The 16,575-nt window shown below is 51.6% G+C and overlaps 5 protein-coding genes across 5 annotated transcripts; 4 read left to right on the forward strand and 1 right to left on the reverse strand.

The window, feature by feature from the left end:
• Positions 1 to 55: 55 nt before the first annotated feature.
• DACRYDRAFT_24614 (uncharacterized protein) lies at positions 56 to 1,641 on the reverse strand. The gene is made up of 6 exons (XM_040773759.1): positions 1,589 to 1,641; positions 1,475 to 1,539; positions 1,294 to 1,423; positions 1,086 to 1,248; positions 431 to 1,034; positions 56 to 383 (listed from the first exon to the last, which is right to left on the reverse strand). The coding sequence occupies exons 2-6, from the start codon at positions 1,489 to 1,491 to the stop codon at positions 209 to 211; spliced, it is 1,089 nt and encodes a 362-aa protein (XP_040624974.1). The 5' UTR covers positions 1,492 to 1,539; positions 1,589 to 1,641; the 3' UTR covers positions 56 to 208.
• Positions 1,642 to 6,022: 4,381 nt separating this feature from the next.
• DACRYDRAFT_83844 (elongation factor G mitochondrial) lies at positions 6,023 to 8,851 on the forward strand. The gene is made up of 8 exons (XM_040776642.1): positions 6,023 to 6,541; positions 6,592 to 6,757; positions 6,807 to 6,962; positions 7,014 to 7,545; positions 7,595 to 7,693; positions 7,744 to 8,013; positions 8,063 to 8,603; positions 8,660 to 8,851. Exons 1-8 carry the CDS (start codon positions 6,049 to 6,051, stop codon positions 8,758 to 8,760), a joined length of 2,358 nt encoding a protein of 785 aa, XP_040624975.1. The 5' UTR covers positions 6,023 to 6,048; the 3' UTR covers positions 8,761 to 8,851.
• An 843-nt stretch (positions 8,852 to 9,694) lies between these two features.
• On the forward strand, positions 9,695 to 11,294 carry DACRYDRAFT_24617 (uncharacterized protein). Its single transcript, XM_040773760.1, has 2 exons — positions 9,695 to 9,882; positions 9,945 to 11,294. Exon 2 carries the CDS (start codon positions 9,955 to 9,957, stop codon positions 11,188 to 11,190), a length of 1,236 nt encoding a protein of 411 aa, XP_040624976.1. The 5' UTR covers positions 9,695 to 9,882; positions 9,945 to 9,954; the 3' UTR covers positions 11,191 to 11,294.
• Positions 11,295 to 13,634: 2,340 nt separating this feature from the next.
• On the forward strand, positions 13,635 to 14,320 carry DACRYDRAFT_58151 (uncharacterized protein; the record flags this gene model as incomplete). Its single annotated transcript, XM_040775485.1, has 2 exons — positions 13,635 to 13,977; positions 14,028 to 14,320. Coding segments are annotated over 2 exons (636 nt in total), but the record flags the coding sequence as incomplete, so codon positions are not given.
• Positions 14,321 to 14,557: 237 nt separating this feature from the next.
• DACRYDRAFT_40738 (uncharacterized protein) lies at positions 14,558 to 14,937 on the forward strand (the record flags this gene model as incomplete). Its single annotated transcript, XM_040774490.1, has 2 exons — positions 14,558 to 14,618; positions 14,663 to 14,937. Coding segments are annotated over 2 exons (336 nt in total), but the record flags the coding sequence as incomplete, so codon positions are not given.
• Positions 14,938 to 16,575: the final 1,638 nt, after the last annotated feature.

Genomic DNA, 16,575 nt, shown 5'->3' on the forward strand with positions numbered 1-16,575 from the left:
GAGGATCACGCGGCCTTTCTATCGTAGAGGGTTTCCTATCGTAGAGGGTCTCAGAGTACTCGAAGCCTCCATTCTAGCTTCGATGGAATTACAGGTGAATATAGCTACGAGACTATTGTATAAAATACAGTGGCAGGCTTGGCTGTGACAGATAGTACAATGCGAGAAACGTCTGAAGTGCACATGGAGAAATATCACAAACTAACTACTAGTGTCCGTCCGTTTCTCCAGCAGCCAAGGCATTTGCAAGCTTAATGCGTGCCCGAAGAGAATGGAGGGTACCCTTCTTGGGACGGGTCGACGTAGTTCTCGGTGCAGACAATGCACCGTTGACAACTGAGACATTGTTTTGACCAATTTTTGTTCGTTTCGGCGGACTCATCCTAGTTTCACGTCAGACACCTATCTGGATTATCAAGATATCACGCACTTCATGTCCTCCCCTACCAAGGGATCATCCCCTCGTTCTCTCTTGGTTGATAACAAGGGGGAAGAACATTGAGGTAGGCTCTGATAAGCAATGTTGAAATCCGCAATCACTGCAGCCCAGTTCGAGCGAACGTTCTTTTGGAGAGCAGGAAGTAAATCACGTCCAAGGAACTCGTCTCGAAATGTGACCCGAGAAGAATCTGCGATGATCATACCAGCGACATGATTACCAATGTGCTCAAAGATTGGAAAGACCTCTATCCCGTATGTTTTCGGGGCCTTCGCAACTTGGCCGGCGAGCTGGTGCAAAAATTGACGGGCCTGAGAGATCGCGTAACCATGACCAAAGACGGGTTGCTGCAGATATTCCCCCACAGCCTCGATTGCCTGTTTCCACGTTGAGGTGCGTCGATGTGCAAACGAAGGCAAGGAGAGAGGGCATGGCGAGTCTGCCTGAACACTCATTTTCCAGAGCTGAGAAGACGCAACATCGATTCCAGATATGAAGGCTTGGAACATTGGTTGGATGATGGGCGTTCCAGGTAGTTCCGGAAGGGCGTCCCAGAGCTTCTGACCCCACAGCATGATCAGGTGATCCATACAGTCTACGTTAATATCAGTATGCAAGCAACACCACACTAGCAGAGATGGCGCACCTCGAGGAGAGGTTCCTTCAATGGGCAGGCCGAATACGTCGAACTGCAGGGACATGAGACTATCCTCTATTTCCGGAACCCATACGCTTTCATTCTTCAGGGTAACAACACGTGCGTCTTGTACTGAAGGTGGTAAGGTATCGAGTCCAAGGTTGCGACATATCTGACACTTGTTACTGGGGCCCTATCACAAGATGGCAGCACGTACCAATGCAGTAGATCCAGAAAAGAAATCACCATGAACGATAATCAGTAGGCTTGCACGATAGGATTGAATGTCGGGAATAGCATGTAGAAACTCCAAGAGCCGTTGCTTATCTGCCTGGCAGGCGGAAGAGCTGGGAGGAGTTTATCAGTCGATGATCAAGACATTACTGCGGAATGCCCACCTGAAGTTATCCGGCATAATATTCGAAGAACACTCAAAGATTATCAATCCAGGACTAGGTGGCACCTGCAACGGTTTCAAATATCGGCCATATGTCCCAATCGCGCTTACGTACCAGTCCCTCACTCGGTCTCTCAACATACCCTGTCAGGAAACGCATACCACTCTGTGTGCTGGAAGGCAAATGAACGTGAAATTTGGAAGCCAACCAGGCAGCATGCTGAGAGCTGGCGTGAGAGGGTACAACCCAAGTCTGAAAGCCTCGGATTGGGTCGTCTCGGTTGGCACGCCGCCTAAGCCGGTGTAGGCGCTGTTGGAGCAATTCATGCATGGTGTCTGGCGTGCCAAAGGCTTTCGCCGCCTCGTCGGCCTACCTCAAGCATTAATTTCAACAACTTGTTTGGTTGCTCATTCGTACCTTTCTTCGCTTGTCTGCTTCCTCTCGATCATTGAATTTCGGAAGCATTCTAACAGTGCTCGCAGTGAATCCTCCATTGAGTGCGGGATTGCCCAGGCCCATTTGAACGGCTTCATCGAGCGATATCCGCTGAATCTTTACTCCTCGTGAATCGCGTCTTCGCTCCGAGCGGGAGGTAATTTGATCTTGATCTGCATCGAGCAAGTCAATAGGCGTCGGAGGCGAAAGCTGGATGGTTGAATCGGCTGGAGCACGGAATTGATCTCTTTCAACAGGTGCGATCGCGACCTCCGCTGAGTTAGAAAGGTGACCCTGACCCGAATATATAGTTTCAGGAGTGTTCAATGCGTGTTGTGCAGAATCAGTTGATGAATGCACTGGATTGACGGACGGCGAAGGCTCTGGGACTGACACTGTTATCTGAGGAAGGGCGGCCTGGCTCACCGGCGAGAGCGTCACTGCTAAGGGTGCTGCTGGTGAAGGTTCCACTGAGGACGGCGCCGCCAAGGAGGATGCTTCCGATTTGAGAGCTGTCGGCATGTACAACGAGACGTCTGGTTCTGCTACGACTTCTTGTGGTGCGCTCGGTATTGGGAGCAAAGGATCAAGAGCAAGTCTGGTCGAGAGCAGGGGTGCCGGCGTTTTCTCTTCGGGCAATGGTGCTGAGAGAGGAACAACGTTGGAACGTAATTGGCGAAACACTCCGTTGATGGAGTCATCCCCCTGTTGCTGGGGAGCGACGGGCGGAAAACCAAAAGGGCGGAGTCCTGAGAAAGACATGAAACCGTTGGTGGGAGCAGGAAATTGTAGGACTGGTGCTGGTGCAGATGACGGTGCCGGTACAGTACTTGTCGCAAAAGGAGCAGGATGATACGACACGGATTGTTCAAAGCTAGACGTAGGTGCTGCTTGCTGTGCTACCATCCCTGTTGATGGCATTTGAGTTAGGTCTGGCAGCACAGAAGGGGAAGGTGCTGGCGGAGGAAATAATGGGGCGGACGGTGGAAAACTAGAAGGCGGGGCGATCGGAGTTGTGTCAGTGGCAGGTTTCGGGCGGAAAAGACTACCAAACGTGGCGGTAAACAAGGCCTGCTTGCTGGCTGCATCACCGGGATCGGTTGATGCGTGAGCAACCTGACCAGGGGCTGGAGCAGCATTTAGAGCGCCAGAGACATTGGAACCGAAGCTGATTGAATTAGTTTCCAGTTTGGGTTGTACGGCTCCAGGCAATTGCGAGAAGGGTGAGAGATGCTCACGTGGGGCCGCATAAGTCGAGCCGGAGAAAAGACTGCCGAACATCGGAATATGTTCAGAAGCAGGCTTGTGCGCCTCAAGTGTCGACGGAACGAATGGCGCAGCGCTCGGATTGAGTGGCGGAGGTGCCAGCAAAGTTGCGTTGGTAACCTTTCCACCGAGTCGCGCCAAGAGGGAAGGAACTGATATCGTTGGCGGAGCTTGATGTGCTTGGTCTTCTTCGCTCTGCGCTTGATATTCGCCGTGATCTTCATCTTCATAATTGCCAGGTTCTTCATCCTCGTTCTCGCCTTCGGCCTCTCTTGCCTCTTCGTCTCCGTCTCCGTCTCCGTCCTCCCCTTCATACACTTCAGCGCCTTCTTCTCCATCCATGTCTTGCCCATCGTCCTCCATCTCATAGACTTCATCGCCATCACCCTCGTTCTGCGCCGTGACATCCATCTGACTGATATGACGAGGTGTCCATCTGTTGTCGCTCGCAGCCAGGTACGGCTCGATTACTTCAAAATATGGCTGCAATGAGAGCTGCGGATAGTAGTCCCAGCTGTGAAGGTCAACCCCAGTATCGAGGGTGATTCGAGAAGCCGGTATGTTCTCCGGGAATTTGCCGTGCCAGATAAGCGTCGCAGGTTGACGCGGGAGAACGGGATCCACAACTAATTCAACCACACATATCAGCAGCTAGAACAACATCTAGGACGACGCGACTCGCAATTCAGAACATCTCCCCGTCTCCAACCTACTCGTGTATTCCCATCAGGGCCTTTTATAGCCATCAACCCGCATGCTGAGGCTAACTCCGTGACCTGTTCTTCCGAATCGAACTTCAACAAGTCTTCCAACGTCGACGCTTTCACATAACCTGGTTTACCACCAACCAGCTTCTCGATCGCCTGGACCCGGATCCAGCCAAATTCCTCCATGAACAGAGCAGTAAAGAGGGGTGGCGTCGTCGGGAGCATCATGAGGTCAAAGAACCGAACTTCTGGAGCAATCTGCCTGTACCGGCATTCTGTTACCGGAGGTGGGGCAGCCACTTCGCCGCCCTTGGCACATTCAATCAGATCGCTCGCCATAAACATGCAGGGTGTCATGCGTGCTGCGTAGTCCCATCGGAGGTGGGGTGGCCCAGGGTCCCGAGGCATGGTGCTATAGTCAACTACAGCAGATGAAACTTGGGCTTGTTCCCAGTCGCGTTTCATCACAGCGTACTTCCGGAAATCGAAGCGGTATTCAACGTAGTCAGATATGAGGCGGTATGCTGTCATCTCGGCTTCGTGGTCGAACAGGTCGGCGAATAGATTTTTCCGCCGCTCCACGCCTTGCACTTTGTGGTTATCCATATATAGATTCTTCAATGTGAGGAGATCTACAGGATGTGTCAGATTATCGACAATCACAGTTAGGGAAAAGAACAGTGAGACCTTTATCCAGTTGTTGCTTGTTAAGGATTGGATTGTATCCTTGTGCCGGCACCGCAAGTTTGAAGGTTTCGCCAACTTGCTTCGGAGGGTTAGGTTGATACGTTTCGTACATGGTGTACGCGCTGTAGGCGTAAAATCTGGCCCTCGTCAGCGACTCGACCTACCTTCCCTCTGCCCCACATACCGTGCTATCCTCTCATGAACGGCCATAGCGGAAACATCGGTGATACGTTGAACAGAATAATCCTTCATGATGGCACGTGCCCGGTCCTCCACAAAACCGTACACGTCACCGTAACCCACTCGATCAAGCAGCACGTCAAAGAGATAACTGGAAGTGTTCTGCCATAAACATCAACGCTAAGAGGTACTCTGGTGCATGTAAATGTCCGTACCATTAAGGCTGATGGAGTTCGCACGTCAGTCGGGATGATGACTGGTTCTACGCGTTTGTAGCGCTTGACAAAGCGTGCAGGGTCAGGTCGGCCGGTAATGGGATCCTAGACAGGGTCAGAATGTGTGAAGCTGGATGCGTGAACATACGACAGACTCTCTCTGGTGCCATAACATCCGTTGTAGAAATGCGTTCCACAACTTCGCTGGCCGAGCACATGTGCTCACAAAGGCCGCGTGTTGGGCGGTATTCCACACCGCCCATTAGCTTGAGCTTCTGCCACTGGGAAACCCGCTCGGCCTCCGTGTCTTTGACCTAGCACCGTTCAAAAGCTTCGGCAACGAGAAAGGGCAAAGGCTTACTTCTGTCCAGGCCTGGTTCGCAGGCATCTGAAGCAGTTTGTGCTCCCACTCGTTATGCGCGGTATTCGCCTGATTACGCATTTTCCGTAGGACTGGGTCTGCTTCTTCCGCTGAAATCTTGTTCTGTAACTCCTCTGCCTCGCGCTTTTCCCTGCCCTCCATCTCCTGTCGACGCTTTGCCTGGTACATCTCCATCCGGACGCGGAGGTCCTCCTTCTCGCGCTGCCGAGCCTCCAGCACTTTGGTCATACCGTCTTCCTTTCCGGCTTCGCGATCACTCATCCCATCGTCCGACAAGAACATTGGGGGAGTGTTCACAAGACCACCATTCCCATTGAGGTTCCTGTTGCCGTTTTGGTTGGTCCGGGCCCTACCACGCCTTTGTCGCCCTCTGCGAGGGGATTCTGAGGCCTCAGCAAGATGAGACATATCCGCAGTAATCCAAGATGGTAACGACTTGCTTTCCATGTGATTTGGGGTATAGAAGCCGTGCATGATTCCCTCAGACAGCAACGAGAGTGCCAGGATAGTCCTAGGGTCGGTGGCGGCGAGAACGCACGACGAGGCCCTCAGACCCTAGTCACGTGTCTGGGAAGTTCAACTAATCAGAGAAGAGGATTATTTAAATAATGCGGTTTTCCAAAAATTCCCGAACCCTAGCAAAAGTGTGCTGCATTATTGTCGAGATCAGGGCCTCCCAGCGCCTGTTCATCTCTGCCCGAGATGCTCTCTCTCTCCTGCTCATGTGCAGGCAATGCAGCACGCATCGCTCATCCTAAGCATTCTTTTCTCTATCTGTCTGCACTCCGTATCACCCGACAACGACTCCCTCCCTCTCATGCTCGGTATGCATCCACCGCCGCCGCCACAAAGCCAGCAAACCGTAGCGAATCTTCGCTTGCGGAAGTCAATATTCCTGGGCTGGAGAAGAGTGACATTGACCGCCTTACACGACAACGGAATATCGGCGTCTCAGCTCATATTGATTCAGGCAAGACGACCTTGACCGAGCGGGTGCTCTTTTACACAGGTCGTATACGAGAGATTCATGAGGTCAGAGGAAAGGATCAAGTGGGAGCCAAGATGGACTCGATGGACCTTGAGAGAGAGAAGGGAATTACCATCCAGTCTGCAGCAACGTACTGCGATTGGGAGGCCACACCGGCAACTGGAGGACCAGCCCAGAGCTACAGTATCAACATCATTGATACCCCCGGTTCGTATGCCTACTCGTTCTGCGCAGCTCTTATCCTCACTGTGGGACAGGCCATGTGGACTTCACTATCGAAGTGGAAAGGGCACTTCGTGTCCTCGACGGCGCAATCCTGGTGCTCTGTGCAGTGGCAGGCGTACAAAGTCAGACAATCACGGTAGACCGGCAGATGAAGCGATACAATGTTCCTCGCATTTCCTTTGTGAACAAGATGGATCGGTGCGGGGTTAGAATTCGAACTAGTTTCAAATACTTAACACATGCACAGGGCTGGCGCAAACCCCTTCCGGATTATTCACCAAATTAGGACAAAGCTGCGATTGGCGGGAGCTGCTGTACAGATCCCGATAGGAGTGGAAGATGAATTCAAGGGTGTGGTCGATCTTGTTCGGATGAAAGCTATATACAATGAGGGTTCTAAAGGGTGCGTTCTTCTCTGTCCTATGTCAGGTGCAGATGACGAACCCCATTCCAGTATCAGTATCGTTGAATCGGATGAGATCCCCGCCGATCTGGTCGACCTCGCGCACGAGAAAAGACACGAGCTGATCGAGCAGCTTGCTGAAGTAGACGACGAGATCGCGGACCTTTTCTTGTCCGAGGCTGAGGTCCCGCTCCCCACGCTAGTGGCTGCCATCCGGCGGGCGACCATCACGTGCAAGTTCACACCTGTGTTTGTTGGCTCCGCGATCAAGAACACCGGTATACAGCCCCTTTTAGACGGAGTGTGCGAGTACCTGCCTACGCCAAACGAGGCGCCGGTCACCGCTATTGACACCGAACGTGAAAGCGAGGGTTTCAGCTCTAAAGAGGTCCCTCTGATCCCCGCGGCGAAGGCACCTATGGTAGCACTGGCGTTCAAGCTCGAGGAAGGGCGTTTCGGCCAGCTCACATACATTCGCATGTACCAGGGGAGCTTGAAAAAAGGCCAGATTATTTGGAATGTTAGAACGGGCAAGAAGGTCAAGGTTCCGAGATTGGTGCGCATGCATAGCAACGACATGGAGGTGTGTATACAAAATTCTTCTGGGAAGCTATCTTTTCATGAGCAACCAGGATATCGAGGAGATTGGGCCAGGCGAAATCTGCGCTATCTTCGGTGTAGATTGCGCATCTGGAGATACTTTCACCGATGGTACGACTCAGTACTCAATGGTGCGCGGTTTGTTGTCGTTTATTTTCAGTGCGGCTGACAATTTGGTTAGACATCCATGTTTGTTCCCGAGCCAGTGGTCTCTCTGGCCATCAAAACAGTTGGACAAGAGACCCCCAACTTCTCTCGTGCTTTGAATCGCTTTACGAGAGAAGACCCAACTTTCCGGGTGCACATCGACAACGAGTCTAAGGAGACCATCATCTCGGGGATGGGTGAACTGCATCTGGAGATCTATGTTGAGCGGATGAAACGCGAATACAACACTCCATGTACCACTGGAAAGCCTCGTGTCGCGTATCGTGAGACAATCACAAAGCGGGTTCGTCTTTAAAGAACAGGCTCTTAATTCAACCTCACGCGTAACATAGGCAAACTTCAGCTACACGCACAAGAAACAGACGGGGGGTGCCGGTCAGTTCGGTCGTGTCATCGGCTACCTTGAGCCCTTTCCATTCGATCCACAGTCCGGGAAGGACCACGAGTTCGTGGACAACGTGCGTGGTGGTACAGTTCCAGAACAGTATATCCCTGCTGTAGAGAAGGGTTTCCTAGACGGCATGTCGCGGGGCACGCTCATTGGAGCACCGTGCACTAGCATCAAGTTTGTGCTGGAGGACGGTCTTGCCCATATCGTTGATTCCTCCGAACTTGCTTTCCGCCTAACGGCTCTCGGCGCATTCCGAGAGGCATTCAAGCAAGCAGAGCCAGTTGTCATGGAACCTATTATGACTGTGGAGATCGTCGCACCGGTGGAGTTCCAGGGTGCGGTCATTGCCGGTCTAAATCAGCGGAAAGCCACGATCGTGGACACCGATGTACGGGAAGACGAATTCACTGTGTCGTGTGATATTCCCTTGAGCGACATGTTCGGCTATTCCGGCCAGCTTCGGGGCATGACTCAAGGCAAAGGTGAGTGTTAATGCTCTTCCAGATTCATCTTTTTTTAGCGATTGACTGTCTTTTAGGTGAATTCTCAATGGAGTACAAGACGCACCTGCCGGTCATGCCGAACATCCAGAAAGATATGGTGGAGGCGTACAAGAAGAAGATTGGCCAGAAGAGCTAGTAAAACAGCTATTTACAGGACAAGAAAGGCTCCATCCGCCCCACCTCCATCCCGCACGCTTCGTCGAGCCTCTGTAGACTACAAGGCGTATAGATATATAGGTTGTACATCTGAGCTGGCCTTTTGGGATCCCGCATGTGGCAGATTGTTGTTCACATCCCATGGTCATTCGGGCACCGCAGGTCTTGGTGGGAGACTCGTGGGCAATATTGCTGGCTTCGGCAGTGGCTGTTGTGAAACGACATGACGCTGCTCCAATCTGGCATCGAGCAACGGTTCGCGTTCACCAGGTGCTCCTCTGTCGGTGTCCCACGAGTTCGCCGATCCTTCGCACATGAGGCAGCAGCAGAGCGACTCGGTGCATGCATGACCTGTTATTTGATCTGAGTTCGGTGACTTTGATCGGATGGGACTTCCCGTACGGTACACGGTGCAGTCTTGCAGAATTGCACTGCACACCCCACCGCAGAGGGTGGAGCACAGACCGCAGATGGGATCCACCATGGTTGTCGCCCAGTCTTGCAAGATAAATGCGCACAGATTCGCACCGGCAGTTATGCACACTCCAAGAAGTTCCTCCATGAATGTCGACAGGTAAGTTAAATCGACTTTTGACCTACGTTATTAAGGTGTTGTTGTGACTGCGGACATCTGATGGAAAGGTAAGCACTATTACGTCAGCACCCAAGTCCAGCCAGTCCCACGAATGAGCGCCTGGCAGTTACTCAAGCGCTAATATCGTCAAGCGCTTCCTTCCAGTGATTTGTTGCTGGCTGAAGTTAGGGTTGAGTCGCTCTACACTTCTTGGGCTTACAACCATTCGTCTTCGGAGATTCTTGTCCTGCCCTTACGGAATCATATTCGGGAGAATGGCACGGGAGCTTCCCGAACTGTGGTCTCTTTCCCGGTCCTCCTGCTTCTTCTCATTTCCGTCGCTTTCTTGATTGTGGGAATGTGCTAGTCGCATTGATAACACAAGGCCACACACGTAGGCGGTGAGACCAAGCTTTCCCAACACCCTCTGCTCTCTACTCGATCTCCCGTCTCTTTCCAATAGCGCAATCTTGAGCTCGTCGGAGTGATGAGTTCTTGTTCTCCTTGGAACTACTCTGACACAGACAGGTGCGAAACGTTGGTATATGTTGAAAAACACAACTGGAGGATGATCCTACACCATATTACAGCTGCTGCGATATGCCGACATCCGCTTTATATCGAGTTCCGCCAGAGGTTTGGGAACATATCTTTTCTCTGGTCGAACCCCTTAGACGTCGACACGGATGGAGGATCATCGACACCGCTACTCTCCTTCGGTCTGCTCTGGTTTGCAAGGCGTGGCGATTGCCTGCTCTGAGACAGCTTTATCATACGATCCGCGTGCCAAATGACTGTCTACCTTGGGCTGAAGTCGTCACGAGAGGATTAACACTCGGCGGTCCGTCAGTTTCCAATCTGATATTCGAACCCGCAGAATGGATATGGGACAACCTCACGAAACCAACGACCACTCGAGTTATATTGGATGGTATCCCACTTGTGCCTCGAGTCCAGCGTCTGTCGATTCACTCTCCCCTCGGTATGGACGAAGCAGATTTCGATGCGATCTTGGGATGCATGTCTGCGCTTCCCCGCCTGAAGAAGATCGAATGGGCTCGCACCTTTTTTCCTGCTCAGAAGAGCGGAGAAGTCGATATGGATGTTTTGTTTCGCATAGAACACATACAACGCCTGCGCGAGATTCTGCCCAACCTGCAGAACATCTGGCTCGGACCGATCCTGTCATCTTCCGTCACATCCACACCTATTCCCCAGTGGATGCGCTTGACATCACTGGCTCTAGAAAGTGTCAGTATAACCAATGAGGAGCTGTATCATATCCTTTGCGATCAACACAGGCTCAGACACCTCGATCTGAACTACACGGACTCGCTAACCCAAGCGGGAATCGTCAACGCCCTGAAATGTGTCAAGAAAACATTACGCTCCCTGCGTCTTGCAGGTACATTCAAGCCCCGTCCTGTTGGTACGCCTACTCGTGCGTTCCAACCAGTGTTGCGCGAGTTCACAGCACTTCGACTTCTTCGCACAACTCTACGGGCGCCGGCGTTTAGTGCTGCCGCACTGGTGCATCCTCCTCCAATTCTTCGGCGATGGAAGGCGTGGGATGTTATGCCTGGTGTTGGTCCAGATGTTGTTCGTCGCTTCATCGAAACAATCCCCCGGGACGCAGGTGACAGAATCGAGTTTGTGTTCACAGTGAGATGGGAGAGTTGGGAGACGGAGACAGAGGAGGCACGAGTGAGGATGGCCAGACTGACACAGTCCTGCCAGGCTCGCGGATTGAGCTTGCTTGTCGAAAAGGGCCAGTCCGCAGCTACCGGACGACCGGCTGAGGGCGAAGTTGCAATCCGGTCGTTCATCGGATCATAGTAAGATAATTACTGTTATAGCATTCAAGACCTCTTCATACAAGTTCTATGTTGTTGGTGGCAGTTTTCTACTGCCGTCCTCAACGCGGTGTACTTCGACTCCAGAAACATTTCCTGCTCAGTACTGCCTTCAGACTACAGAGAAATACGTCCATCTCAATCAGATCTTCAAGACCTCCGTGGTGCGCTTGATTTTGATCCTTAGCCGGCTATTGATGGTCAACGTCTATGGGTGGTCGTCAGCCATGAAGAACCTACTTCTGCTGTGGCGGGTCTTTTTCATCTTCTTTTCGATTTTTGTTCGGGTACGTTTTCTGTTTGCCCTGATGGGTGGAGCGGAGAGAAATATAATATCAACTTCAGCAGCACTGGCACCTGTCACAATTTTGTTCATGAGCAAGGGGTACGAGCCACCCTCCTCAGAGAGTTGCAGTCGCTGATAGCACTTTCAGGAGGCAAATCCGATCACGCAAGACTCGTGCGTCTTTATAGGCTTGTCTTGAATGCCTTGCCAATCCCAATCACAGGGCTGTCGCATATACGAGGTGCAAGAATTCCACGCTGCCAAATGCCGACCTGGTCTGTAGAAGCGTTGGCTGGACGTTGGCCGTTGTCATCCTTTCAAGATGCCGGGCGTGGTGCGCCTGGCTGCGTGCGCCGAGACCAGTTGTTTGATCTCTGAGCGTTCCTCTCATATCCACTATGCCTTTGTGAGAACACATTGACTGGTATATATGTACATCACGGTTTGACGGATCTCTCACTAACCTCTTCCTGTAGGTATGCTGTCGAAAGCCCTTGCTTTCGCGGGTATCGTGCTTCTCCCACGGTCTAAAGAAGTTTGGGAGAAGTGCGGCCATGAGCGGACAGGACGTCGGGGCAGCGAATCAGGGTGGGCACCATATGTTCCCACCATCCCCGTTTAGCTTCGATGTTATTCAGGGAGCTCTCTGGTGTGTCTGGAGTTAAGCTCTACTAGTATCTGTCCCAGGATTACCTACAGGCGGCAGACATGGACAAGTCGCTCGCGTAAGATGTTTTATGACTAACGCATCTGTATCGCATACTCCACGTCCTCAATGGAGGAGACCACCCTGAACGCCGGCCCGACGCACTATAGGAGTACTTGGGTGATGCGCGCCCTCACCATTGCTCTCGCCCTCACCATTGCTTTTGCCCTCACCGTCGCTCTTGCCCTCACCGTCGCTCAGGAAGAGGAGGACACATTGTATCGGGAGTGGGAGGAAGTCATGTATGTCCGGATTGCATAACACATGTTTTCACATCTCAATCTTGAAATAGGCACCAAACATATACATCTGGAGAAGGGACATATGCTCATCGCATTCTACAGCAAGCAACAGCATGGCAATTCCTGATGGATGACCTTGTGGATGACTTCCTGAACTGGCGGGTACAATCATCTGGAGGAGGAGAGGTGCATGTGCCTCCTGAAGCAAAGCAAACATTTGAGCTTCAAGTTGTCACTTGGTCGGGACTCGCAAGACAGGTCTTCGGAGCAGTGGATCAACAGGCCAGCCCAGTCTGGATCTTGCTAAGGCATGGCTTGCTTGCCTGCAGTCCGGAGGTTCCCCATATGGCCATCGACATCCAGATCCTTGAGGTGTACCATCGCGCATGCCTGCAAGGGTACATGTCTCTTGAGGCATGGACTCACATCTTATGCGATCTTCATCATGTATGTTTCCGTTTCTGGACACGTAACGAACTTGCTAACATTCTGGACAGGTCCCATACAATACATCATTCTGGAAATGGTTTGCTGATGCATACAATGTGTATGCATTGCTTCTCGTTGCACTCGAGAAAAGGTTGGCGAAGGCTTTTGGTCAAGATCATGCTGATTGGCGCTAGATGCACTCTTGCCCAGCTTGCAACTACAAGGTATGGTCTAGACATTGCCAGTAGAGTGCGACTCTGACCAGATGTGAGACAAGCTTTGGGACAAGCCACATCTTCCGTTTTCCCGACTACTTTGCAGTGATGGCAACAATTCCAGCAAGCATTTCGCTTATGCTGGGTATCAAGACCTCCGGACTTACGAAAGCAACTATATCCTCCTGATCGAGCAAGTGGACAAGTTTAAGAATGATGTCCCACCCTGTCCTGACAATAGATGTGCTCGTCATCAGGCAGACCCAACCGATGGTCTTTGTCCGGAGCGTGGAGGGAGGATCAATCTGGATGAGAGTCTGGCGGCCTGCGCGGAGAAATGGAAAGCATCTCAGGCCAGGGAGACTGGACAGACTTTCCAGCAAGCTCTCACTGAAACTGGCCATTTCTTGACAGTATGTCGGCACACTTTCATTTGTTTCTCCGTTGACATGATCTGGAGTGGAGAATTGTGAGTTTTCTTTTCTTTTCAAGAATCATGATAATGACATTCTTTCCAGAGCAAAGTACTCACTTGCCTCTCTTGATTGATTAATCGATGTGTATGGTCCTGATATCACATTTGGGTATGACATCAGTTGTACACACTTGGTAACTGTGCTCCAGAGCAGTATCGGGGAGAAGGCCAAACAATCCAGACTTCGCTTCTTTGTCGAAGCATTTCACGGGTATGCTCACAACAGAAGATGCCAGATTCACTATCATCCTTGCTTCTTGACGTCGGCTGGATTGGAAGATTTCGAGACATGCGAATGGATCTTCAGTCAAGAAAACCAATGTGCTCATCTTTTCCAGCACGGGTCTGCATTCCATCGGCACTTAACTCTCGATTGGTTCTACCAGACATGGGATCCTGACCATCACACAGTCCTTGGTAAGTTTCTCGGGATCCACTTCATTGTTTCATTCTCATGACCTCCCTAGGAGACTATCTCTTCCAGAACTACCGAAAAGCCCTAAAGATTATCCGGACTGAAGGAGCAACCGTCACCGCACTACTCCAGATGCTCAACTTGATGACAGATGATCTGCTGAAGTTCCAGAGGGACGAGGAGGAGTTCTTCGAACGTCTGGAGAGAGAGCCCATGGTGGATGAGAAAGCATATGAATATCTGGATGTCTTGAAGCTTCTGGACAAAGTATGGTGTGTAGGGCCCGGTTTCTTGACGAAAAAGCGAGTATTCATTTCGAGACAGGGAAGAGCTTGCAGTGAGTGAATCGCAACCTTTCATCATCTCCACTCCGGAAGATTGGAGCAACAGTGATATCCAGAACGCTGGATGTGCCAACCAGCATCAATATCTCTGGCGACTCCGGAAGGTTCATGATCTCTATACACTGCCCACAAATCTCAAAACAACAATGAATACTGATCGCTGGACTCCTGACCATCCTTCCTGGCAACATTACTCGAGCACAGCAGAAAGTCGTGAGTTTAAGAAGGCTCTTATCATCTGGAGTGCCTTGTGGTTCAGAGACTTTTTGAGATGGAAAAGATGGACGCCAGAGGCACCAGTAAGTGAGTTTTCTAGAAAAGACGTTGTCCTCAAACTTTCTAGACTACAAAATGAGATCATCCATAGCAAAAGCTTTACAGACTCGCAGCAGTTCTATCCGGACCACACTGATGGAATACAACCACCTAGCCCCTCTTGTAACACCCTCCCAACCCATGCTGACAATGTCTGCCATTCTAGACCATGCGTTCCAAGGGGAATTCATGATCCTCCGGCACGGGTCATCTCCGGATGACTTGTCAAGGCACTGGATGCAGCCCCAGATTCGAGAGCTGGTTGTCAAATGGCTTCTAGTGAAATGCGCACAAGAAGAGATTTCCTGACTGAATGTGGAGGACATCTACGGTGTCACTCTGGAGGGGTGGCCAGGGGGTTGCACTGAGAATCCTTCATGTCTTGCAATTGCTGAGCTGAAAGTGTTGCATGCTGCCCTTCTCGAAGGGTCTTGTTGTTTTCGTCCTCTGGATCATCAGGACAGGTTGCGGAGACAGCAGGAATGGGAGCTCAAGAGACAGATTGCCTGGGGGAAGCATCTCGAAAAGTTGCAAGCAGTCCCTGCTCAAGACGTACATATTCCTCCTGCTGTTCCAGAGTGTCAGTCTGAGGTCGGCAGTCTCACGCTGGGGAGTGGGGTCTCTAATACAGTACCATTTCCTTGGTCCGGAGACAATGGTGTGCATTATCTGAAGATGTAGACATTTGGACTAGAATACTATATTTTCATGATATCACATGCCGCAAAGTCAGGATACTAGTCAGCCTGATGCTCCCGATTTGACTTACATGAAACACCTGCCCTCGGCTTCTGGAAGGCTGCGGAAGCACTGGTTTCCAGCGGGATGTTTTCTGGACCCGTCTTTCCGGATGGTACGCTTTTATATGAGGTCAGGACGCATGACATGTCCCCCACTAACAAGTGCGATTTGTGGCAAGACAGAGGTGCCCCATGAAGTGGACCCAGGGTCCACTTGCTGGACGCGGACACGGGGGCAAACGGAGGTATCTTAGTCAGCGTCTATGCGCGCAGAGGGCATAGAAGGTGTCACGAAAGTCGGATGTACTGAACAACAGCCGCGTCACTCACGCGCTACAACCCATCACCAGCGTCGTCGCGCCTTCGTTATGTGCCACGTCGAACTCCCAATAAACATCACCCATCGGCGAACGTTCGGTCCCCGCTCAATTCTCCGCATCTCGAAAGTTGGCCTGTCTGGAAGAACTGCGTTTAGGCGGTCACTTGGATAGGCGAGGTGCTGTCGGAAAGAAGTAGAATAACTGTCCCTGGTTGATGGAGGTGGTACGTACTGCACCATAATTGGGTTCATTGGCCCTGAGGCTCAACTTCCCAAGGTGTCTGCCCAACTTCTCCGCGAAAAAACACGAACCTGCTTATCGTCTTGCCCAAGAGCGCCGCAATTCGACCAGTGCTCTCGATCGTCCTGCACTGGTCGGTCCAAGGCGCATTACAACAGACTGGAACATACGACCGAATCGCGGGCGACGACCAAAAGTGGCGGAAAGCGCCTCTTTCTCACACGTGCCAAGCTCTACCTCGTACGACGTCAACGCCAACCCCTGCAGGCTCAGACGACCCCGCACAACTTCCCCGCCACGAGCAGTATCAACGTTCTTTCTACAACCAATGCTTGGCACAACAGACATACACGGTCTCGTCTTCCAGCCTACCGTCATCCCCACCAAATGTGTACGACATCATTCTCCTCGCTAACCGTGCGGTTGGCTGACATGGCGACCGTGATGTGATCCGAGAGGATCTGGAGAAGCTCGGCACCAAGGTGGAACAGGGTGCGATAGTTGTTGCCGATGTCGATTACCTTGCTCCATCGAGGCTAGATCTGATTGTTGAACGGAAGCTCCTTTTCGACTTCAGGACGGCCTCTTGATACAGTGACAGTCTCGGCACTCTTAATACGACCTTTGTCTTCCTCCTCGTC

This window comes from Dacryopinax primogenitus (assembly GCF_000292625.1).
Source record: "Dacryopinax primogenitus strain DJM-731 SS1 chromosome Unknown DACRYscaffold_20, whole genome shotgun sequence".
Classification (NCBI taxonomy): domain Eukaryota; kingdom Fungi; phylum Basidiomycota; class Dacrymycetes; order Dacrymycetales; family Dacrymycetaceae; genus Dacryopinax; species Dacryopinax primogenitus.